Source organism: Cetorhinus maximus, chromosome 4, assembly GCF_964194155.1.
Source record: "Cetorhinus maximus chromosome 4, sCetMax3.hap1.1, whole genome shotgun sequence".
NCBI classification, from domain to species: domain Eukaryota; kingdom Metazoa; phylum Chordata; class Chondrichthyes; order Lamniformes; family Cetorhinidae; genus Cetorhinus; species Cetorhinus maximus.
This window is the reverse complement of record NC_135882.1, coordinates 79,824,325-79,850,690: the sequence shown is the minus strand read 5'-3', so window position 1 is coordinate 79,850,690 and position 26,366 is coordinate 79,824,325. Positions and strand designations below refer to the sequence as shown.

The window sequence follows — 26,366 nt, the reverse complement described above, 5'->3', positions numbered from 1 at the left end:
TTTGTTCAGATATATCTTCAGAAAAACTGTGATGGGCATAAATGCTTCATTTTGTGTGTGTTGGTTGTCAATTAGGCAGTATAAAGTCAGGAGACTGAGCTAGATCTGACTTTGCCATAGTATGAGCATGAGCAACTGTGTTTCAAAAATCAATTTTATGTTAGAAGTCACCATGGGACAAGAATCTTCGTAATTTCAATATTACCTTGCTAGAAACAAAGAGTGCAAGCTGCTGTAAAGTGTAAGTGAGCACTGTTCATTTACCTATTTAATGTTGAATAAAATTAGTTTGTGGATTTATAGCCAGATCCTTAGATTGATATATTCATACTGTGGACAAGAGGAGCGTCTGCAGGGAGCATGAGAAAAGTGACACAGCGCCATGATACAGGTTGGGGGAGCAAAAAGAAATGTAGGGGACAGCATAGTTAGTAGGATAGGTACTGTTGTCTGTAGCCGAGTGAGAGTCCAGAAGGCTCTGTTGCCTGCCAATGCCAAGGTTAAGAAAATCTCCTCAATGATGGAGTGGAACTTGAAGAGGGAAAGGAAAGGTGCAGTTGTGATTCACATGGATAGCAAAACGTAGATATGTCTCAGAAAGAGGTTTTTCCGAAGTAGTATGAGTAGCCATGGGATAAATTATAAAGTAGAACTACAGGCGTAATAATCCCGGGATTACCACCTCAGTCACAAGCAGAGTGGGATAGGGTCAAGTAAGATCAGAGAGTTAAATGCATGACTCAAAAGTTTGGTGTTGGAGAAAAGGGTTTCAATTCATGGGGCATTAACAAGAGTACTGGGGAAAAAGGGAGCTATTCCATTGGGTGGCCTTCACTTGCGATCAGTGGGCTGGTGAATGAAAAAATAGGGATGTAGATGGGGTTTTAAACAAAATTGTGGTGGGGGGTGAGATTCAACTGAGGGGAAATTTAGTTGAAGAGAAATTACGAGGCAGTAGTGCAGGGTAGCGATATGGGTAATGATAACAAGAGCGTGGCTGGAAGGGACAGAGTGCAGAAACTTAAGGGTGCAGCTGCAAATAGGGTCAGAATAGGGTAAAATGATAAAAAGGCAAAATTAAAGGCTCCAATGCAGCATTTATAGCAAGATATATGAATTGATGGCACATATTGAAATGAGTTAGTATGATCTGAGAGTCATTTGCAATGTGACTGCAAGGCAACCAAGGCAAGGAACTGAATATCCAGGGGTACTTGACATTTTGGAAAGAGAGGAAGAAAGAAAAAGGAGGTGGAGTAGCTCTGTTAATAAAATATATCGTTACAATAGTGAGAATTGATCTTGGCTTAGAAGATCAAGATGTACAATCAGCTTGGATGGAGATGAGAAATAGCAAAGTAAAAGCGGCACTGGTGGGTCTAGTCCATAGACCTAACGGTAGCTATACTGTAGAACAGAATATAAATCAAGATATAATGGAGGCTTGTAAGAAAGGCACTGCAATAATCATGGACAATTTTAATCTATTTACGGATTGGACAAATCAAATTGGCAAAGGTACCCTTGAGGCTGAGTTCACAGAGTACATTCAGGATGGTTTCTGAAAACAACAAATCTGGAACCAACCAGGGATCAAGCTATTTTAGATCTAGTAATGTGTAATGAGACAGGATTAATTAAAGATCTCATAGTAAAGGATCCTCTAGGGAAGCACATAAGAAATAAGAGTAGAGAGGACCATACAGGCCATCAGAGCTGTTCCACCATTCAATATGATCATAGTTGATCTTGAGCTTTAACTCCACTTTCCTGTCTGCTCCTTATATCTCTTGATTTGGAGAGAACAAAAATCTGCCCATCTCATCCTTAAATATATTCAATGATGGCACATCCATAACCCTCTAGGGTAGAGGATTCCAGAGATTCACAATCCTTTGAATGAAGAAATTTCACCTCATCTCAGTTCTAAATGATTGGCCCCTTATCCTGAAATGGTGCCCCCTTGTCCTAGATTGCCCAGCCAGGAGAAACATTGTCTCAGTATCTAACCTGCCAAGCCACTTCAGAATCTTGTATGTTTCAATGAGATCACCTCTCATTCTTCTAAACTCTAGAAAATATGGACCCAATTTACTCAGCATCTCATCATAGAACAATCCTCTCCTCTGAGGGACCAATCTAGTGAACCTTCGCTGTTCTGTCTCCAATGCAAATGTATTCTTCCTCAAATATGGAGACTAAAATTGTACACAGTATTCCAGGTGTGGTCTCACCAAAGCCCCATACAATTGTAGCAAGACTTCTTTATTTGTGTACTCAAATGCCCTTGTAATAAAGATCAACAGGTAATTTGCTTTCCTGATTGCTTGCTGTACCTGCATGCTAACTTTTTGTGTTCCTTCTAAGAGTACACCCAAGTCTCTCTGAGCATCAACATTTACAAGTTTCACACCTTTTAAACACATTCTGCTTTTCGGGCCAGGATTTTGCCCTCATCAGGTGTGCTTGAAAGGGGCGAGTGGGAGCAGCCGGGAAGCCACTCGCCGCCTGCGATCGGGCCGCGACTGCGATTTCATGCTAGCAGGCCAATTAAGGCCCACCCAACGTGAAATGCGAGCTGCAGCGCTGCCTGTGTGGGGGGGAAAGAGGGAAGAGGGCAAGTGTGTAAGTTCGCACATGCGGGCGCAGGAAAAGCTCCCTGAGGCACAGAGCTGCCTCAGGCTGCTGAAGATTTAAAAAATGAAAAATAAAGACTTTTAAAATGTTGAAAAACATGTCCCCACTCATGCGATTCTGTCACATGAGCAGGGGCTTTTTGCCTGCCCTCCAACTGAAAGGTTGGACGGGCAGCGAAAATTTAATTTAATTGGTACTTTAATAGCCTTAATAGGCCTGTTAATTGTCGGCAGGCGCGCTGCTGACTCCCGCACCTGCCCGCCAACCAAAATATCGCGCAAGTGTGCGATGACATCGGGACACTCGCCCAACTGTTATCGTGCATCATTTTACGGTTGTTCAGGTAGGGCGCGCGCCTGCCCGACGAACGAAAAATTCTGGCCTCTATTCTTATGACCTAAGTGAATAACATCATACTTCCCCACATTCCACTCCATCTGCTACCTTGTTGTCCACTCACTTAACCTGTCTATATCTCTTTGCAGCCTCTACGTGTCTGCCTCACAGTTTGCATTCTCACCTTGCTTTGTATTGTCAGCAAACTTAGATAGTTTACACTCTGTCTCTTCGTCCAAGTCATCAGTATAGATTGGGAATAGCTGAGGCTTCAGTACTGATCCTTGCGGCACTGCTAACTTGAAAATGCCCCATTTATCCTTACTCTCAGTACCCTGTCCATCAACCAATCCTTTATGCATGCTAATATATCACCCCCAACTCCATGAACTCTTATCTTGTGTATTAACCATTTCTGTGGCTCCTAATCGAATGCCTTTGGAAATCAAAGCATACCATATTTCCCTGTTCCACTTTATTAGTTACATCTTCAAAAACTAATAAATTTGTCAAGCAGGACATCCCTTTCATAAAACCAAGTTGACTTTATCTGATCACTCTATGCTTTTCTAAGTGCATTGTTAAGACTTCCTTAATAACACTTTCCCAATGTCTGATTTCAGGCTAACTGGCCTATAAGTTGCCAGTTTTCTCTCTCCCTCCTTTCCTGAATAGCAGTGTTACATTTGCTAACTTCCAATCTGCTGGGACCATTCCAGAATCTAAGGAACTTTGGAAAATCAAGATCTCTGCAGTTATCTCATTTAGACCCCTAGGATGTAGGCTATCAGGTTCAGGGGATTTGTCGGCTTTGAGCCCCTGAAGTTTCTCCTGTACTTTTTCTTTGCTGATATTAATTACCTTAATTTCCTCACTCTTGTTCGCCCCCAGATTACGCTCTCTTTCAGGTATGTAATTTGTGTCTATTACTGTGCAGGCAGACACAAAATATTTGTTCAATGTTTCTGCCATTTCCTCATTCCCGATGATAAATTCTGCTCTCTCTACTTCTAAGACTCTAGCTATTCTCTTCCTTTTCATGATCACAGAATCACACAGTGCAGAAGAGGCCCTTCGGCCCATCGAATCTGCACCGACACATGAGAAACACCTGACCTACCTACCTAATCCCATTTACCAGCACTTGGCCCATAGCCTTAAATGTTATGATGTGCCAAGTGCTCATCCAGGTACTTTTTAAAGTATGTGAGGCAACCCACCTCCACCACCCGCCCAAGCAGCGCATTCCACACCGTCACCACTCTCTGGGTAAAAAGGTTTTTCCTCACATCCCCCCCTAAACCACCTGCCCCTCACCTTGAACTTGTGTCCCCTCATGACTGACCCTTCAACTAAGGGGAACAGCTGATCCCTATCCACCCTGTCCATGCCCCTCATTATCTTGCACATCTCGATCAGGCCGCCCCTCAGTCTTCTCTGCTTCAACGAAAGCAACCCAAGTCTATCCAACCTCTCTTCACAACTTAAATGTTTCATCCCAAGCAACATGCTGGTGAATCTTCTCTGCGCCCCCTCCAATACAGTCACATCCTCCCTACAACGTGGCGACCAGAACTGCACACAGTACTCCAGCTGTGGCCTCACCAAGGTTCTATACAACTCCAACATGACCTCCCTACTTTTGTAATCTATGCCTCGATTGATAAAGGCAAGTGTCCCAAACGCCTTTTTCACCACCCCACTAACATGCCCCTCTGCCTTCTGAGATCTGTGGACACACACACCAAGGCCCCTTGGTTCCTCAGAACTTCCTAGTGTCATGCCGTTCATTGAATACTTCCTTGTCAAATTACTCTTTCCAATGTGTATCACCTCACACTTTTCAGGGTTAAATTCCATCTGCCACTTATCTGCCCATTTGATCAGCCCGTCGATATCTTCCTGAAGCCCAAGACACTCAACCTCAATGTTAACCACCCGGCCAACCTTTGTGTCATCCGCAAACTTACTAATCCTACCCCGCACATAGTCATCTATGTCGTTTATATAAATGACAAATAATAGGGGACCCAGCACAGATCCCTGTGGTACGCCACTGGACACTGGCTTCCAGTCACTAAAGCAGCCTCTGTCATCACCCTCTGTCTCCTACAACTAAGCCAATTTTGAATCCACCTTATCAAATTACCCTGTATCCCATGTGCCTTTGCCTTCTTTATAAGTCTCCCATGTGGGACCTTGTCAAAGGCTTTGCTGAAATCCATATAAACTACATCAACTGCACTACCCTCATTTACACACCTGGTCACCTGCTGAAAAAATTCAATCAAATTTGTTAGGCATGACCTCCCTCTGACAAAACCATGCTGACTATCCCTGATCAAACCTTGCCACTCCAAGTGGAGATAGATTCTCTCCTTCAGAATTTTCTCCAATAGTTTCCCTACCACTGACGTGAGACTCACAGCCTGTAGTTCCCTGGATTATTTCTACAACCCTTCTTAAATAGCGGAACCACATTAGCTGTTCTCCAGTCCTCTGGCACCTCCCCCGTGGCTGGAGAGGAATTAAAAATTTGGGTCAAAGCCCCTGCGATCTCCTCCCTCAGCAATCTGGGACACAAATCATCCGGACCTGGAGATTTGTCCACTTTTAAGCGTGCCAACACCTCCAATACCTTGTCACTCCCTATACCAATTTGCTCAAGAACCTCACAGTCCCTCTCCCCTTGTAAAAGTACTTACAATCGGTCTTTTATATTCCTGGCTAGATTACTTTCATTTTCTATTCTTTTCCTTTTTATCAATGTTTTGGTGGCACTTTGCTGGTTTCTAAATCACTCCCAATCCTCAAATTTACTACTATTCTACGCAACAGTATAAGCCACTTCTTTTAATCTAATTCTTTCTTTAACCTCCTTAGCAAGCCACAGATGGATCTTTCTTCCTGAGTTTTTGTTTTCAATGGAAATGCATTTTTATTGAAAATTTGAAATTGTTTCTTTAAATGTTTACCACTGTTTAGTTACTTCCATGCCTTTTGGCCAATTTACCCAATACCTTAGCCAGCTCCCACATCATTCTTATGTAACTCGCCTTGTTTAAGTTTAGGATTCGTGTTTGCTATTGGAGAATGTCACTTTCAAGCTTAATGTGGAATTCAATTGTATTATGAGCACTATTTCCCAGTGGATCTTTTATTACGACATTACTAATTAACCTTGCCTCACTGTGCAATACTAGATCTAAAATGATTTTGTCCCTAGTTGGTTCCACAGCATATTGCTCCAGAAAACCATCATGAAAGAGTGAGGTGATTATAGCATGACAGAACTTCATATTCAGTTTTAGAGTGAGAAACTTGGGTCTGAAACCAGTGTCTTGTACTTAAATAAAAGCAATTATAAAGGTGCAGAAGCTGCTCCACCTGCCTCTCCCGTTGCTCATCTGCAGAGCCCTTGTTCACAGCGAGGGTTCAGGAAAGGGAAATGGCAAACAGGAGAGTGAGAGAGAGGGAGGTTCAGCAAGGGGAAGGATCAGCTAGAGGAAGGGTCATCAGGAAGTGGTAGAGACCATGAGCCTGGAGGGTTGGCAGCAAGAAGGAGGGTTAGGGAGCGGGACAAGCCACAAGCCCAGAGGGTCTGCAATGAGAGGGTGGGTTAGAGAGCAGGAAAGGCTGCAAGCCTAGAGGATCAGCAGTGAAAGGGTGGGTTAAGGAGCAGATGTGTGGCGAGTGCGAGGTTCAAGAAGTAGGTCGGTGGCAAGCAGAATCAGCAGCAAGCAGGAAGTAAGTAGAAAGTTACCATATTTATTTTACATGTTTAAATTTATTTTATTTTAAAAGTTATTTCATTTACCAATATAGGAATGTAGCAATGTAAAGTATTTCAACTTACAGGGTATAATATTTTCATGTTTCTTTTCTGATGAGAAAGGTCCTACAGAACCTAACTACAGCTTATACATTGGTTTTAGTGGGAAAATCCAATTCACTTAAAGTTGTTTTGCTTAAAGTTGCACGTTTCAGGAATGCAACTACAACTTTAAGCGAAGACGGACTGTACAATGTGGGAAAAACTTTGGCGGGAAGAATAAAACAGCAAAATAACAAGGCATTGGTGAGACCACATCTGGAGTACTGTGTAAAGTTTTGGTCTCCTTATTTAAAGGGGGATATTGTTGCAAATTGTGATGAACAATGTATATTTTTTAAGTTGAATTTATACATGTATGTGTTCATGTATATATCTGTGTATTTGTGTGTTAAGGAAGGTAGAGTGGTTTCAATTTCATGTAGGTTAGGTTTGTGAGTCTTGGTGCCTCGAAGTCTGGATGGACTTGTGGCTGAAAGGTCAGTCAATTTTTAATGAGATTTTACAACCCCTTAAGGTTGAATAGGCGGTTTGAGGGTTCAGGGACTCAAAATCAAAGTAGAAAAGCCTTACTGTTGCTTCGTGACAGTGGTCAAGTGACACAGACACAGAGAAACACAAGATCTGAGAGACGGTTCAGTCAGCGTGTGTCAGAGAGCAAAGACAAGGTTTCTTATCTCTCTGAAAGGAAAAATTACAAGGCTAGTGGGACAGTAGTTAAATGAACAGTCAGTTATAGGACAAAGTAACATAATCAGTTTAGCGGTGTTGCTACTGAAACAGTGAGATTAAAATGCGGTTAGTTTTGGGTGTCTCGGGGAGATACACGATTTGGGTGTTAAGTGAATGTTCAAGGATTCACCGGAAGAAAACTGTTTGCACATGTGCCAATCCCAAGCAAGAAGCCTATGTGTCAAGCTAGTTGTAACTCTTCACTGGTTTGTGTGTCTGTAAAGGTATTGCTGGATAAAGGAATATTGGGAAATTGAATCATCTTGTGTTTGTATTGAGATCTTTCCAATTTTTTTTTTGCCTGGTGTAATATAGTTCATTTTTCTTGTTTTAATAAATGCTTTATTCTTTGTGTTAAAGTTCATCAGCAAACTCCTGTGAATTTGTTCAATAACTTTCCTCCAGTTTCTAAAAAAAATTGAGAATCTATCAAGCTAGGTTTCACCCTGGGATCTGAGTTGTCCAGTATTAACATCAGCTGGGATCATAACACAAAAGCATAACTTTAAGATTAGTATGTTTTAGGATCAAAACTTTTGGTTTATAAGTTATTATTCTGGTTTGGGAAACTGTGATTTTAAATTTGGGATCAATGAAAAAAAACTTGGTGTGTATAGCTTATCAGATAGACGTGGAGTTGCAGATCAAAGAGGAAGTCCTATTGTGTTCCTGGGATGGAAGTGAAAGGTATTCATATCCAGGATAACAGTGACCCCTCTCTATAGTGTTCGAGGAGATGGGCTGTCTGTAGGCATCTCAGCAGAAGGTAATAAGCTAAGGTGTAAATTGGAGGGTTCGAGTTACTCATTTACTTCCTCAAAGAAAGGTTTGAAGGCCCATGGTAAGCAAAGGAAGGTTTTAAAGTATCCATATACTTTTCAGATCAAAGGACAGGTTTAAAGTTAAAAGATAACTGATTTGCATTTCTCTCTGGGAACAGGCCACATGTGTCATGTTGCATGGAGATGGGCTGTGGGGGTTGGAAAAGTTTTTTCTTTTGATATATCTCAGCTGAAATGGTCAGTTAGTGCCCAGGGCACATACTGACCAATACAGTATGTTGGAGAAGGCAGAAAGAAATCTGCCACCAGCCAGGACAAAGAGCAGAGAACCATCAGGAATCAAGGGTGTTTCTGATTTGGAGCCACTATGTAAAAATGCAAGTAAGGCCCATGTTCAGGCTGGGGAAATTCAAATTAGTGAGGTGTTGAAATACGGCTGGAGGATTCACCTAGCCAGATGTTAGTGGGAGAATCCCCAAGAAACCCCTCACCTCGGAAGATAACCAGGAAAAGGGAGAAAAAAAACAGTAAATCCTTGGGAGCTAAGGCACAGATTGGTTTGGTTCCATGAAATTTTAATGAACACTCAAGAAACTGTAATGTAAGAAAGGAGCTCTTGGTTGAAATTAAAAGTAGAATGGGGAGAGTTCTGTTCATACTGATGAGGTATAGTGTTAAGTTAATAGTGCTTATGCTTTTTCTTTTGTTAGTAAAGGCTTCTCCTTCTAAAATGTGAAACCTTGTTACATGGTCTTTTCAGTTAATAACTGGGAATTCAAATTTCGTTTTACAAGTTATCAGTCTCTACCAAGATCATAACAATATATTGGAGTCAAATCAGAGAAGGTTCACTAGGTTCATTCCTGGGATGAAGGGGTTGCATATGAGGAAAGGTTGAGCAGGTTGGACAAATGCTTATTAGAGTTTAGAGGAATGAGAAGTAATCTTATTGGAACATATGAGATTCTGAGGGGGCTTGAAAGGGTAGATGCTGAGAGAATATTTCTATTTGTGGGGGAATCTAAAACCATGAGGCATAGTTTCAGAATAAAGTATCACACGTGTAAGACTGCAACAAGGGGAAATTCCTTCTCTCGGGGGTTGTTAAGGTTTGGAATTCTCTGCTCTAGGGTGCTGTGGAGGCTGAAGCGCTGAATACATTCAAGACTGAGATAGACAGATTTTGAACTACAGGGGAGTCAAGAATTCTAGGAAACAGGCAGGAAAGTGGATTGAGCCCAAGATCAGATCAGCATGATCATATGGCAGGGCAGGCCCAAAAGGCAATTCTTGCAATTTGAGCTTGCCCCAGAACACATGGACAGGTACAAACAGACGAAATAGGAGCAGAAATAGGCCATTCGGCCCTTCGAGCCTGCTCCACCGTTCAATAAGATCATGGCTGATCTGTGTGTGTTTTGAATTCCACATTCCGATCTACCCCCCATAGCCTTTGATTCCCTTGCCTAACAAGAATCCATCTACCTCCACCGTAAAAATATTCAATGGCCCCACCTCCACCTCCTTCTGAGGCATAGAGTTCTAAAGTCGCACAACCCTCAGAAAAGATTTCTCCTCATTTCCATCCTAAAAGGGCAACCCCTATTTTAAATCAGTGCCCCCTAGTTCTGGACTCACCCACAAGAGAAAACATCCTTTCCACATCCACCTTGTCAATGCCATTCAGGATCTTACATACTTCATTCAATCAAGCAGCTAATAAAGCAGAAGAGATTTACAAAAATGGTTCCAGGGATGAGAAACTTCAGTTATGAAGGTAGATTGGAGAAACTGGGATTGTTCCCCTTGTAGAGAGAAGGTTAAGAGGAGATTTGATAGAGCTGTTCAAAATCATGAGACGGGGCTGGGCAGAGTAGATAGAGGGAAACGGTTACCACTCATAAAAGGATCGAGAACGAGGGTACAGATTTAAAGTATTTGCAAAAGAAGCAAATGCGATGTGAGAAAAACATTTTCACACAGCAACAATTCTGTGATTCTGGGAAGTCACCCCTCACTCTTCTAAACTCCAGTCGAAACAAGCCCAGTCTGTCTAACCTTTCTTCATAAGATAACCCGCTCATTCCAGGTATCAATGTAGCAAACCTCCTTACTTTTATGTTCAATTCTTCTCGTGATAAAGGATAGCGTTCCATTAGCCTTCTTAATTACTTGCTGTACCTACTAACTTTTTGTGACTCACGCACTAGAACACTTAGATCCCTGTGCACCTCGGAATTTTGCAGTCATTCTCCATTTAAATAATACTCTGCTTTTTTATTGTTCCTGTCAAAGTGAACAACTTCACATTATACTCTATCTACCAGATTTTTGCTCACTCGCTCAACCTATCTATATCCATCTGCAACCTCCTTACATCCTCTTCCCAACAGACTTTCCGACCTATCTTTGTGTCATGTGCAAATTTAGCTACCATGCCTTCACTCCCCTCATCTAAGTCATTGATCAAAATTGTAACCCCTGCGGGACTCCACTCGTCACATCCTATCAATCAGGCAAAGATCAATTTATGCATGCTCTCTGTTTTCTGACAGCCAACCAATCTTCTGTCCATGCTAACATGTTACCTCATACATTCTGAGCTTTTATTTTCTGCAATAGCCTTTGATGTGGCACCTTATCAAATACCTTCTGGAAATCCAAGTACAGCACATCTACAGGCTCCCCTTTATCCACAGCATATGTTACTCCTTCAAAGAACTCCAATAAATTGGTTAAACATGATTTTCTTTTCACAAATCCATGCTGATTCTTCCCGATTACCATGAGTTTCTCTGAGTGCCCAGCTATAACCTTGTTAATGATCGATTCTACCACCTTCCCCACATCAGACGTCAAGCTAACTGGCCTATAGTTTCCTGTTTTCTGCCTCCCTCCCTTCTTGAATCGGGGGGTTATATTTGCTACTTTCTAGTCTGATGGAACCTTTCCAGAACTTAGGGAATTTTGGAAAATTAGCACCAATGCATCTGCTACCTCATTAGCCACCTCTTTTAAGACCCTAGCATGAACTTCATCAGGACCTGCAGATTTGTCAGCCTGCAGTTCCATCAGTTTGCTCAGTACTGCTTCCCTAGCAATTGTAATTTCACTAAGTTCCCCGCTTCCTTCCACCTTCTGATTTACTATTACTGGAATGTTTCTTGTATCCTCTAAAGTGAAGGCAGAAGCAAATTATTTGTTCATTTCATACGACATTTCCTTATTATCTGCTATTAACTCCTGATTCTCACTCTCTAGAGGACCAACTGTCACTTTACTTACTCTTTTCCTTTTTAAGTGTCTGTAGAAACTCTTGCTATCCGTTTTTACGTTTCTAGCTAGCTTCCTCTCATATTCTAATTTCTTTCTCCTGATTAACCTTTTAGTCATTCTCTGCCGATCTTCATACTCTGAACAATTATCTGACCTGCCACTCATCTTTGCACAGTTATATGCTTTTTCCTTAAGTTTGATGCTTTCCTTAACTTCTTTAGTTAACCATAGATGGTGGGTCCTCCCCTTAGAATTTTTCTTTTAAGTAGGAATATACTTATTCTGAATATTATTCAAGATGTTATAGCAGGGCATTTAGAAAAATTCAAGGCAATCAGGCAGAGTCAACATGGTGTTGTAAAAGGGAAATCATATTTAACCAATTTATTGGAGTTCTTTGAAGGAGTCACATGTGCTGTGGATACATAGATTTCCAGAAGGCATTTGATAAAGTGCCACATCAAAGGTTATTGCAGAAAATAAAAGCTCATGGTGTAGGGGGTTACAATATTGGCATGGATAGAAGATTGGCTAGCTAACAGGAAGCAGAGAGTAGGCATAAATGGGTCTTTTTCTGGTTGGCAGGATGTGACGAATGGTGTGCCACAGGGATCAGTGCTGGGGCCTCAACTTTTTACAATTTATATAAATGACTTGGATGAAGGGACCAAAGGAATGGTTGCTAAATTTGTTGATGACACAAATATAGGTAGGAAAGTAAATTGTGAAGAGGATGTAAGGAGGCTACAAAGTGACACAGATAGGTTAAGAGAGTGGGCAAAGATCTGGCAAATGGAGTATAATGTGAATTGTGGGAAAATGTGAAATTGTTAATTTTGGCAGGAAGAATAAAAAAGCTTATTATGTAAATGGTAAGAGGTCGAGGAGCTCTGAGATTCAGAGGGATCTCGGTGTCCCAGTGCATGAATCACAAAAGGTTAGTATGCAGGCACGGCAGGTAACTAGGAAAGCTAATAGAATGTCATCATTTATTGTGAGGGGAACTGATTACAAAAGTAGGGAGGTGATGCTTCAGTTGTACAGGGCATTGGTGAGACCACAACTGGAGTATTGTATACAGTACTGGTCTCCTGATTTAAAGAAATATGTAAAAGTGTTAGAAGCAATTCAGAGAAGGTTTACTAGACTAATGCCAGGAATGGGCAGGTTGTCTTATGAGGAAATGCTGGTCAGCTTTCTCTTGCATCCACAGGAATTTAGAAGAGTAAGAGGCAACTTAATTGAAACCTTTAAGATCCTGAGGGGTCTTGACGGGGTGGATGTGGAGAGACGTTTTCCCTTGTGGGAGAATCTAGAACTACGGGTCACTGTTTAAAAATAAAGACATTCAAGACAGATGAGGAGAATTTTTTTTTTCCTTAGAGGTTTGAGTGTCTTTGGAACTCTCTTCCTCATAAGGCAGTGGAAGCAGAGTCTTTGAATATTTTTTAAGGCAGAGTTAGATAGATTCTTGATTAACAAGGAGGTGAAAAGTTTTTGGGGGTAGGCAAGAATGTGTGGCTGAGGTTACATTCAGATTATTGAATGGCAGAGCAGGTCGAGTGGCCTACTCCTGCTCCTAATTCATATGTTTGTGTGAAATATCCCCATAAATGTCTATCACTGCTTTTCAATTAATCTATCCTTAGCCTAGTATCCCAGTTCACTTCAGCTAGATCAGCTTTCATGCCCACATAGTTACCCTTATTTAAGTTTAAAATACTAGTTTTAGACCTACTCTTCTCCCTTTCAAACTAGGTGTAAAATTCAATCATACTGTGGTTGCTGCTACCTCAGGGTGCCTTCACTCTAGCAAACTAGAGTGGAAATTCAGGATGGAAAACGCAGTGAATTCCATATAAATGTTTTACTTCATCTATAGTAAACTTGGTTTAAAAATAATGTATTGTTAAGATTAATCAATACTTATTGGCAAGTATCAAAAGTATTCCCAACAAAGCGTACATTTAAGTATGTAGCAATTAAAGGATTTTTCTCAGCTCCAATAATATTAAGCATACTGATGTTTTGTTGAAACATTTGGTATGGTTGCACATTTGGCACATTGTATGGGAGACTTGATGCAGAACATGAAGCACAGGAACTAGGGAGATTATGGAGGCAAGGTGGGAAGAGGTCATTTGAATGAGGAGGAGGAGGAGGATCATGTGGGGCATAAGCACTGGGCCAAATGGCCAGTTCCCTTATTGGAGATTCTATATAATTCCTGTTACCAGAATTTATTGCAAGCGCTTGTTTTTAATTTTCTATTTCATCTAAAGAACGACCCAAATCTTTCAGTCTCCAGATGGTCAGGGATGTGACATACATCGGGAGATGTACTTCAGGACCCTGCAGAAGTCTTGACACAGACAAACGTGGAAACTGCCAAGGAAGTTTAAACTTCAGATGTGCTGATTTGTGCTGCCCAGGACTCTCTGCAAATGTCTCTAGCCCTGAGCTCAGGATGGAGACTTGCGCCAGGTAAGCGGGACTTACCTGCATACTTATTCTAGAAATGTTAGACTGCTTAATAACTGGTCTAACAGCTACATAACTCAACTGAGCATCGTAAACGATTCCCGCAGTCACCCCCCGCCAACCAAAAACACTAACCACCCTATCCCTGACCACTCGTCTACCCCCACCTGACTTGACAAGCCTCCAGCTACCCCTCTGACCTGGCCATCTCCTGACTCAACTATCGCACCCCCAACCAACCGACTACACATCCTCAGACCATCTGAGCCCCACCCAACTAATCCCTGATGCCACCCAAATAACCACGCCCTCCCCACCCCCCCGACCAGACCCGCCCACCCGACCAACATCCCCTCCCAACCATCTCCCCACCAACTATGCCCCCCAACTTCCTGACTGCCCCCCCACCACCTGACTCCCCACATGACGCCCCCCCACCACTCGATTACATCCCCACCACCTGACTAACCCCTCCAAGACCACTCCCTGATCAGACCTGAATACTCCCCCGACCCAGGCACCCACCTATTCACTCACCCATTCACTCATTCAGCCATTCACCTATTAAAAGACTTAAGACCTTTAAAAACTTAACTGAATGTGGCAGCCACTCTCATAAAAAGGGGGCATGCCCTTTCTTACCCCCAACTCTCCTATACTTGCTTGACTTACCCCAGAGAGGCTGTGCTGCCTATTTCTGCTTCATCCGGGATTGGGAGATGCGGCTGAAAAAGGGTAGTATCATCGGTTCGGAGAAAACTCTACAGACAGCGGTACTGCTGCTGACTGGAACATTTAGCCAATATATCTAGCACTAGCCTTCAACAAATAGAGTAGCCTTATATGCTATTCAAAGCAAGTAATCTTAAACTGGTAGTTACAATAAAAAGTTACTGAATTGGATGCAGCATTCTGACTCATCTATTTTAATAATTTATAACATACAATATACATTAGCTATTCCTAGTGTTGGGAATATCTAATTCATGGTTCATGTGTTTTGGAAATTTTTTTTAGTTATAGGAATTCAAGTTTAACTGTAAAAATGGGTTAAGTGCAATTAAAGCAAGCTTGGAGACTATTACATTTAAAAGGTTTGGGCCACGTTAGCTTAAGAAGCAAACAGCTGGAAAGATAAGGTGATTAAAATGCTGGACTTTTAAGATAAATGGCAGTTCAAAAGGCGACCCTGGTTTGTTTATTAAAAGTCAGAGGAGATAGAGCTATAAAACATCAGGTGGGCTTAGCTAGCTAAAAAGAGGTGGAGATGTGATGCTTGCATAGCTTGCAAAGAAGTACAGTCCCCTAAGAGATATTTTTGTTTTGGGATTTAGAACTAAATTAGTTTAAAAGAATTCAGTAAATCCTGAAAGGCTGTAAAACTCATTTATTTCATAAGATCAAAGAAGAAATTGTAAATGAGGGATAATTAATCTCAAGGTCTGTTTGAAGACAGTCCAGAGCAAGCTACCTTGTTATGGAGATGGATGGAGCTTAGCAAGGTTCTCTGGTTTCATTTTATCTAGATGTTTACAGGAAAAGTTAGTTGCAGTTTGGGCCTCATGTGGTTTGCAGTTCACTGAGAGAAGATAGCCAAAGTAAATGATAGTCAGTTAGACCTGCAATGTAAGCAGAGTAACTCACCATGTGGAATGCGGGTAAGGCTTAATCTCAGTTTGAATTTTGTGAGGGAACAGAAGATGGAAGATTGTCTCGTTTGAAACTAGTGGAAGAATCGACAGTAGTCTTCACAGAGTCTTGTGCCAAAGAAAGCAACAGGCAGATTAGCTTGGAAGTATTGGAAAGTAACCAGAACAAGGGACTCAGGCATCCACAGTGAAGACATGGTAAATGAAAGTTTTACCTCTTAGAATAGCCAGAGCTGAGGAAGACTCTCCAGAGGACAGTGCCACACTTATGGGTGGTCTCTACATAAGTAAATAGCTTCAAGATTGATTTGTCTTATAAGTGAATTCTTGGGGGAAGTAAGAAGTAAACCTGAGTGCATAACATACACAGTTATAAATCATATTTTTATTAGTAAGAGTTTTGTTTAATTCTTTTATATACAATAAAATTTGTATTTTAAGTGAAATTTTGTTGTGCAGTTCTATTGGTTAAAATGAGGTGTTTGAATTTCAGTTTAAATGTTAGCAGTCCCTAACCGGATTGTAACACAGGATAAAGAGAGGTAAGCGGATTTTTGATTTCAATGCATAAATTCAGGTTCAAGAACTCATTCTATGCTCCATCTGTAAGAAGTCATTGGGACAGCTCATTGCTCTAAGCATCCGAAAGTGTTAGCTGACGAATCTCAGAATTGCCAAGACAGTAATTCCAAATGTCTTTTAAAATTGGAAGTTCCTCAGTTAATTTTAATAACATATCAACTAATTAGTGATTTATTTGTGACAACTGTGAATTTCTAAATGCAGAAGTGAATGGGTTTGGGTACTGGAAAACTAGACCTCATGTTGTCGGCAGGATGACAGTGATTTCATGAAATCAGAAAATCTATATTTCTAGCACTGATTTAAAGTTGATACTCTATTAATTTAAACTACAAAAAGGTAATTATCAACAATAATTATCCTAAAATATCAATAAAAAATAGCCAATTTTTGTGAAAGGGATTATAAGGGGTAAATCTATGCTTTTATTTGGCATCACCTGAGTGTCACTGGACGAAACTGACAATCTGTCATCAGTCAGTGATGGGGTATATGACACGGAGATTGGAGTCCCTGGAATTCCATTAGAATGAACATTATCTGTGTCATTGACTGCTACAGTTTCATCTTCTAGGGTGCCAGTAGTACTTTCAGAACAACCATTCCCACCTGGCTTTTCTTCTGAATCTGAAAGATAACATTTCAGTTAAATACTCCACAAAACAAAACTTTTCAAAGACTGGGCACCATATTGAGGAAAATGCATGTCAGTAGAATTTAATAAGTGAGGAACAACAGTTATAAACAAAGTTACTGTATGGTACTAAATTACTAACAATGTACGTTTAACTTCAAAAATCAGAAATACATAAAAAATAAGATTTCAAACATGCTAAAATAGTGTGAAGCAATTTAAAGCTATTGTAAATATTGCAGCTAACAACAAATAGACTTCCAAAAATAGCCAATAAACTAAAATCCATCTAATAGTCAAGTGTAGCAATTACAACTTCATGGTTTGAAGGCTGCTGCCCTCTACTCAAATCTGTGGATGAGTTTCAGGCTCAGACTTTAAAAAAAAATCTTTCTGAAGGAGGGGTAGGAAAAACTGGCACTGCCTCACCCACCTTCAACTGCACTTTTTACTGGCCAATCACAGCAGCATTGAGGATGGTAGTGGGGAGGTCCAAAGCCCACATCGTCCCATCCTCCCAGATGCGTGGTAGGGAGAGTTCCTTTAAAGGAAGAAAACGGGGGCGGAGGGTGGTGGGGGGTGGGGAAATCAAAAGTAAAACAAATTATTTGGCAAAACATTATGACCGAAATCTTTTGCCATGACAATAGCTCTCCATCAAAATTGTAGCTCAACTACATATGTTCCTAAATTCCAAATGGATAAAATGGCTTTCCCCTTGACCCAAAATATAAAGCTGTGCTGACACTTCAGCCTCAACTTGCACTATCTGGAAAACTTGACTGTGAAATCCATCACATTACAGCCAAATTGTAACTTACAAGGCTTCATCGGAACATACAGTGAAGGCATTTTGAAACCTCAGTGACATTAAACGTTTCCTGCCTGTAGGCAAGAAATTTTTACTGACTGAGGTCTCTTTCTGCAGATAAGGAAGCCTCTTCAGTAATAGCAAATTTAGCAAAAGGCAGATCTGAGCTCACTTTGAAAGTTACACATATGAAACTGTTTGCAATAATGTAAAATTTCAGCTGATGATTTATCTACCACCATACTTGGGGAGGCAATGGCATAGTGGTATTGTCGCTGGACTAGTAATCCAGAGACCCAGGGTAATGCTCTGGGGACCCAGGTTCAAATCCTGCCATAGCAGATAGAGGAATCTGAATTCAATAAAAATTTGGAAAATTAAAAGCCTAATGATGACCATGGAACCATTGTCGATTGTTGTAAAAACCCATCTAATTCACTAATGTCCTTTAAATGTCCTTTAGGGAAGGAAATCTGCCATCCTTACCTGATCTGGCCTACATGTGACTCCAGACCAGGTAAGGATGGTTGACAGCAATGTGGTTGACTCTTAAAATGCCCTTGGAACAAGGGCAATTAGGGATGAGCAATAAATGCTGGCCTAGCCAGCGATGCCCACATCCCATGAATGAACATAAAAAAAATACTGGCTGATATATTATACCACACAACCTGGACAACATTATGAACAATATACCAAGTACAACCTCCTCCCAGAAGTTGACATTGACATAAGGGTTTTAAAACACCTATCAATTGCTACAAATGTCACTGCATCTGAGTCTCTAACTCCCACTGAAATCAACGGTGACTAAATATTGCAATACAGTTGGCTTGAAGTATCAGTACAGCTTTAACACTTGAGAAAGTGGCAGCTATAAGGAACAGCACAAGGAACAGCTAGATGCTAACATCAAGGAACAAAAGACCATCTTCAAATGCAATCAAATGCCTGTAAATTATTTTCTTGAAACAAATCATTACAATTCTGGAGAATTCATTTGAGCTTGTTTCTAATTTAATTAGAGAGAATTCATCAGCACAAAATTACAAAGAAAAGTAGACAGATTAAGTGAATGGGCGAAGCTGTGTCAAATGGATTTTAATGAAGTCAAATATGAGATCATCCACCTTGAATCTAAAAAGGTTAGAACAAAGTTGTTTCTAAATGGTGAAAAGCTGGAAACATCGAAGGTCCAAAGAGATTTGGGCATCTAGGTGCACAATACAGAAAATAATCAAAAAGGCTATTGGAATGCTGGTCTTTACATAGGTTACAAAGCACAGAAACAGGCCATTCGGCTCAAACAGTGCATGCCAGCATTGATGCTCCACATGAGCCTCCTTTTGTCTTTCCTCATCTAACTATTGGCATAATCCTCTATTCCCACATAGGTTTATCTAGCTTCTCCTTAGCATCTATACTATTGTTTCAATAATGAGTTTCACATTCTAACCACTCTGTGTAAATAAATTTCTTCTCAATTCCCTATTTGATTTCTTGGTGACTATCTTATATTAAAGACCTCAAGTTTTGTTCTTCCCAACAAGAGGAAACATTCTCTTTGAGTCTACTCTACCAAAACCTATTAGGTCACCTCTCAGCCTTCTCTTTTCAAGAGAAGGGAGATCCAGCCTGTTCATTCTTTTCTGGTATCATCCTTTTAAATCTTTTTTTTTTGCACCTTCTCTAGAATACAAGGGGATAGAAATCATGCTTCAACTACACAAAGCCCTGGTTACACCACACCTGGAGTACTGTAAGCAGTTCTGGTCATCATACCTTAGGAAGAGTATTAGAGGGAATGAGGCATAGATTTACCAGAATGATACCTAGACTCCAAGGGTTAAGTTATGAGTAGAGATTACACAAACTAGGGTTGTATCCCTGGGAATTTAGATGTTTAAGAAGTGATTTGATTGAAGCTTTCAAGATTTAAAGTGGGGGGGGGGGGGGGGGCGGCGGAGTAGTTGGTTAGATAGAGAGAAACATTCCACTGGTTAGGAAGACTAAGGGGTATAATCTAAAAAATGGAGCCAGGAGTGAAATTTGGAATCACTTCTACACACAAAGAATGACAAAAATGTTGAACTTTGTTCTGCAAATGGCGATGGATGCTTGATCAACTGTTAATTTTAAATCTGAAAATTTTTGTTAACCAAAGGCATAAGGGATATGGGGCAAAAGGCAGGTGTATAGATTTGGATCACAGATCAGCCATGACCTCATCGAATGGTGGAACAAGCTCTTGGAGATAAATGGCCTACACCTGATCTTATGAATAAATGGTGCGTTACTGAAGCAAAGAAATCAAATGGTTCTAGGTTTAATCTATTGGTTTATCTAAATTTTCTCATTGGCACCTTGAAAATTAAAAGATAGATAAATGTCATTGCTCTAGTTGCGTACTGGAAAAGATTATCCTTTAAAATTAACGTAAGTCAAAAAGTCAAACATCAAAAAGATAAATACTTTAAATATATTACACATCGTCGATTATTTTCCTCACCCAAGGTTCATTAGGCTGCAGTCAACTCTCCAAACATGGTAGAAAATATGACAAAGTACATCATTTATGCTGTAAAAATTTGTCTTGAAACTTTGGATATATAGTGTCTTCTTTGTAACTTGCCTTTGTCCCCATTACATCTTGGCAACTTTCAATACCACCAAATGATTCTACATCATTACCTGGTAGTTTTGTGTAACATCACTGTAAGGGGAGGTGGTGGCATAGTGGTATTGTCACTGGACTGGCATTCCAGAGACCCTGGATAATGTTCTGGGGATCTGGGTTTGATGATGAAATTTGAATTCAATAATGATGACCACAAAACCATTGCTGATTGTTGTAAAAACTCATCTGGTTCACTAATGTCCCATCCATGTCCCTTTAGGGAAGGAAATCTGCAGTCCTTACCTCATCTGGCCTACCTGTGACTCCAGACCCACAGCAATGTGGTTGACTCCTAAATGCCCTCTGAACATGGGCAATTAGGGATGGGCAATAAATGCTGGCCTAGCCAACAACACCAGGAACAAATAAAGAAAAATTAATTCTTTGTCTGCCCTACATTTTAAATTTGCTTATAAATTTTCCTGCTGCATTTTTACAATTATGATATTGATCCAACTTTACTGATTACATAATGGTCATTCATGATGTAAAATGCACAACTGCAAAAAGTTTTCAATGAATCAGCAAGCAATTAATCTATACACAAGAAATCATTAACTTTTTTTGCTCTCCTGTCGAAATTGAGACTCATACCGACAGAAAGGGGAAAAATTACCTCATGAGACGAAGGAATCAAAGAAAATTAAGGAAAAACAAAAATGTCATGAAGACTTACACATGCAGAACAAAATCATGGAAATAAATTAACAGATGAAAATGAATACACTACCTCCAACAACAGTGGTCACCAACTCTTGCAGAATGTTCTGTACAATTTCATGTACATTATCCTCAAATTCAAGACCCTCCCCATGACTGCTGCCTGCAATCTCTTTTGCAATACCTTGTGTAAGGACAAAATATAAAATGCTCAGAACAAATCAGCCAGCCAGGACTAAATTAAAGAAAATACAAGCATGGGTAAAACATGCCTCAACTTTGTCTCAAATAAAGGAAAATGGGGCTTTGGGGATGATTTTTCTAATGTGAAATCTTCAAAGGGTTTAAATTCTATTTGCGTATTCCTTCAGAAATATATTATAACATCAATATAAAAAATCAATTCTCATTTTGGTATATGGAATTACCTTCAGTTGCACTGGTTTGCCAAAACCTAGTGTTTAATATCTAAGCATCTGAAGTGCCCTTGGAGAAAATCTGTATCAGCATTTTCTTCCTTTTCCTATAACATCATTTTATATAGAACCGATTGCGATAAGATTGATTTTTCTTCTTCTTTAGTCAGTGAGTTACAGTAAGGGTCATATGAAGAGTTACCTCTTGTCAGCCAAACATTGGTCCGGATTTTGCAGTCAGCAGCGAATAAACAGTGCTCACCATCCATTACACTTAAACAGCTGTCCACAGATTTTTTAGTAGGCTTTTGCACAACAGCTTATGGAGTCTGACATAGTGTAACACCCTCAATAGGGGGTCTGGAACTTATGTGAACAGGGCAAGCAACAAGCTTCTTCAACCAACCAGTACGCTATGCTTACTGAAGTATGCAGTCTAATCCAGGAAGCATAGTTTAGAACATTTAATTCAATGTAAAATAATGTACAGGAAGTGAAATGAAGATGAAAAGGAAGATGAGATTAGAGAAATGAGACAAAGAAAAAGTTTTTAAAATGCTAACATTTTTAGCCATAATTAAAACCTAAAGAATGAGTCTCCACACTAGTAAAAGTAAGTTTTCAGTTCCAGATTGTATAGCAGCAATTAAGAGTTATCACATCATTAAAATTTCAGTTACATTTGAATGGATGACCTGCAACTTTTTCTGGCATGTTTACTGAGTATTTAGTGGATATGCATTGGGACTTTACACCCTCCATGTGTTTGATTGCCAAATCACTCATCAAGGTGGAAAAGCTCATGGAGGAGAAGGCAAAAAAAAATGACAGCAATTCCCCGATTCCCACATTTAACTGCAAGTGTGGGATGGCAATAGTTGCTGTCCATTTAGTCCTTAATAATGGTGAGTACTAATAGCCTCACTGTTATTGATACTACAAAATCTGGACCATTGTATTTCAATCGAAAATTCATATGCCACCAGCAGAACGTCTGACTACCTTCCTAGACTACAAAAAAATTAATATGTGGAGCTTCTGAAGGTATAAATGAACAATAAATATATGAGAAGCACAAGACACACAAAATTATAAAGTTTTAGCAGTATGAACAACAAGAGAATTTACTAGCCACTGGCTGGTCTTCCTGCCCTGAAAGCACTCAGAAAAAAAGGTCGTTGAGGAGCAGTCTTAACATTGATAAATAGCTCCTATTCAACAATTTATACAAAATAAAATTGTGAAATCACTGCCAGTCATTGTGGTGGCACATTGCAAGGAGAAAAGACAAGAAAGAAGCGTCACCTAAGGGTACCACTCAAGTCCCTGGATTAGTCCTCCTCTTTTCCCTCAAGATGTTCTGCCCTCTTTTATTCACTTCTAATAGAGGTCATCTAGGCATGACACAAAAACTTCTACTGTCTACCTCTTTAGTGAGGGCACAGAAAGCAGCAATTATTATGGTGAAATCACCTGGACAGAAAATAGTAAGTGAACATTAACCATGGTTTATCCGAGCGTTCAAGATTTGATCCCTCTCTAAGGCTGGGTATCCGTAATAAATTTACCTTTAGTTTTATTGACATACAACGTTATGTTTTGGGAGCACATATCAGGAATTCAGACATACACTCCCTGCAAATTTTCCATCCAATAAAAATAATGAATGAAACTTCATGGAACAGGGTATGCCCAGTTCTTCATTTGCTCCCCTAGAGCACCAAGTTATGTGGCAGATATAGTGAAGACAGAAAGTTCCCAAGCCTTACCAGAATAATTCACTGTGGCTTTAACGCTGAATTAATGTAGTATAGCATTAAGTGAAGCTAGGGACCTGATTTTCTCCACAGGCACTACATACAGTGGACAAATTCTTAACAATTACAGTAAAGATGGTGAATTACTCTTATTAAGAAAAATGTATATTTCTTGGTATTTTTTTTAAATTGTGAATATCTTATTGCTTCTTGATAAATATCTCAAAAAAATATTTGGGGAGAAAATAATTATATTTGAACATTCTGACTCTATTCAAAACATCATGCAGTGCTGTCTCCATTGCCATATTCTATTTCACTTATTTCCATAACTGAATTATCACTGATGCAAGGTTCTTGATTCCTGATATTATACAAAACTCAGAGGCAAAATCATGATAAGCCACCTACCTTCAGTATAGTCTTCCTTATTCTTTAAGTTCAGCTTCCACATAAGATAGGATGCAGTCCAATCTTGGGAAAAATCACCTGGATATTTGCTCTTCATGAAATTGTCCTTTTGAGCTTTTAAATTATATTCTCCTATTTTGTTTTAATAATTACCTTAGACTCTTTGCCCAGGGAAGGCAGAATTAGCATCTTGAAAATAGCAGATCATTGAAAACCAGAAAGAACAGGAAAATGCTTCAAGTCACATCTGGTCATATAAACAAGCATGGTTGGGCCTGAAATGCAGAATGAATTTTGTATGCAAAGTTTGTACTTCGAAGAAAATGAGGAAAGTAATACTGAAATTAGGTAATCTAACATTTTCTCCTTGCATTCAATCCTCATGTGTATAAAATAGTAGTGAAAGGAATTTTGGTAGTGTTTCTGAAGATTTTTATCTTCAGAGTAGTTTGCAGCAAATCACTCATCACCCCAAGCAATCAGAACAAGACATTACATCTTTGGAAAAGATTTTTGATTCTTTACGTTGTTGCCTTGAAGATAGCCTTAAGTAGAACCACCAATAGTTGGACCAAGAAATGAACACCAGCAGAGTGAACTCTAACTTTCTATAAATTCGATATCTATATGCGCTTGTATTAAATAAGTGGTGCAATCTTTCACTGGCAGATATCAAGAAAGGGCTGAAGGCACTGGATACAGCAAAGGATACTGGTCCTGACAACAACCTGGCTGTAGGACTGAAAACTTGTGCTCCAGAACTAGCTGCATCCCTAATCAAGTTGTTCCAGTACAGTTACAGCACTGGTATCTGCCCAACACTGGAAAATTGGTCAAGTATGTCCTGGCCACAAAAAGCATGACCTATCTAATTCAGCCAATTACTACCCCTTCAACCTACTCTCAATCATCAGCAAAGTGATGGGTGGAGTCACTGACAGTGTTATCAAGTGGCACTCACACAGCAATAACCTGCTCACTACGCACAGTTTGGGTTCCACCAGGGTCAGTTCTTGACCTCATTGCAGCCTTGGTCCAAACATGGACAAAAGAGCTGAATGCCAGTGGCGAGTTGAGAGTGACTGCTGTTGACATCAAGGCAGCATTTGACCGAGTGTGGCATCAAGGAACCCCAGCAAAAGTGAAGTCAATGGGAATGAAGGGGGAAACTCTCCACAGGTTGGAGTCATAGCTAGTATAAAGGAAGATGTCTGTGATTGTTGGAGACCAATCATCGCAGCCTCAGGATATTGCTGTAGGAATTCCTCAGGGTAGCGTGCTTGGCCCAACCATCTTCAACATTTTCAATGAACTCTCACTCAGCACTAAGGTCAGGAGTAGAGATGTTTACTGAAGATTGCACAGTACTCAGTATCATTCACAACTCCTCAGATACTGAAGCAATCCATGCCCACATGCAGCAAGACTTGGACAACATTCAGGCTTGGGCTCATAAATAGCAAGCAATATTTGTGCCATTCAAGTGCTAGGGAATGACCATTTCCAACAAGAGAATATCTAATTATCCCCCCTTGACATTCAACAGCATTACCATCACTGAATCCTTCAAGGTCAATATCCAGGGGGTCACCAGTGACCAGAAACTGACCAGCCATATAAATACTGTGGCTACAAGAGCAGGTCAGAGGCTGGGAATCCTTAGTCAAGTAACTCACCACTTGACTTCCCAAAGCCTGTCCACCATCTACAAGGCACAAGTCATGAGTGTGATGTAATACTCACTACTTGCCTGGATGGTTGCAGGTCCAACAACACACAAGAAGCTCGCCATTATCCAGGACAAAGCAGCCTATTTGATCTGCCATTCATCCATCATCTTAAACATGAGATCCCTCCACAACCAGCACACAATGGCAGTAGTGTGTACCATCTACAAAATGCACTGCAGCAACTTGCCAACGCTCTGTCGACCTTCCAAACCTGCAACATCTAACAGCTAGAAGAACATGGGCAGAATACTGTCTCTGCAAGTTCTCCTCCAAGTCGCACGCCATCCAGATGTGGAACTATATCGCCGTTCCTCCATTGTTACATGGGTTGCAGTGGTTCAACAAAGCAACTTGCCATCACCTTCATAAGGGTAATTAGGGATGGGCAATAAATGCTTGCCTTACCAGATGCTCAAATTCCACGAATGAATAAAAAAAAGGTGGTCATGATTTGAAATTCCACACTGCAATTTTCTGATGCAAGTGAAATTCAGAAATAATATTAGGCAAACTGCCTACATACCAAGTAATACAAGCTAGATCCACCTTCAACACAATCTACTCACCAACAATGCTTGTTGAGCAAAATGCAAGTAAGGTACCAACAATGAGGGAGAAAAACTTGAGATTTCTAATATCCAAGGATTGCAAGCCATTTGGATATCAACTTGTGCAGGACCAAGTCCAGAATCAGAATAAAGCGTGAAAGTTTGCAGTTTCCAAATGTTTCATAAATAAAGACACGTACTTCCTTCAAGTAATCATGGTCAGAAACAGCTGATCATAAAATTATTGGAGCTTCACAGTGAGTTTGGAGAGAATCCCAAATCTGTGACATCTTCAAGCTTGATAAGATTGTTTGATTGTTACTCCTCGCTGAAATGTGAATGTGACCTTATCTTTATCTTCAAAAGCAATTGCAGCACAAGATGGAAAGCTCCATCAGCCCCTTTTAAAGACTAG

The 26,366-nt window shown here is 40.2% G+C and overlaps 1 protein-coding gene across 5 annotated transcripts in view; it reads right to left on the bottom strand.

Annotated features, from left to right (window-relative positions):
• arfgef1 (ADP-ribosylation factor guanine nucleotide-exchange factor 1 (brefeldin A-inhibited)) overlaps positions 1 to 26,366 on the bottom strand; it is a 301,506-nt gene that overhangs the window by 158,930 nt on the left and 116,210 nt on the right. For 3 of the 5 annotated variants that reach the window (XM_078540375.1, XM_078540377.1, XM_078540379.1), the window contains 3 exons: positions 21,160 to 21,273; positions 17,375 to 17,482; positions 16,747 to 16,934 (listed from right to left, as the gene is read on the bottom strand). In XM_078540375.1, the coding sequence (XP_078396501.1) occupies positions 16,747 to 16,934; positions 17,375 to 17,482; positions 21,160 to 21,273 (410 nt within the window). The remainder of the gene's footprint in view (positions 1 to 16,746; positions 16,935 to 17,374; positions 17,483 to 21,159; positions 21,274 to 26,366) is intronic. The other 2 variants (XM_078540378.1, XM_078540380.1) reach the window with 1 other exon arrangement.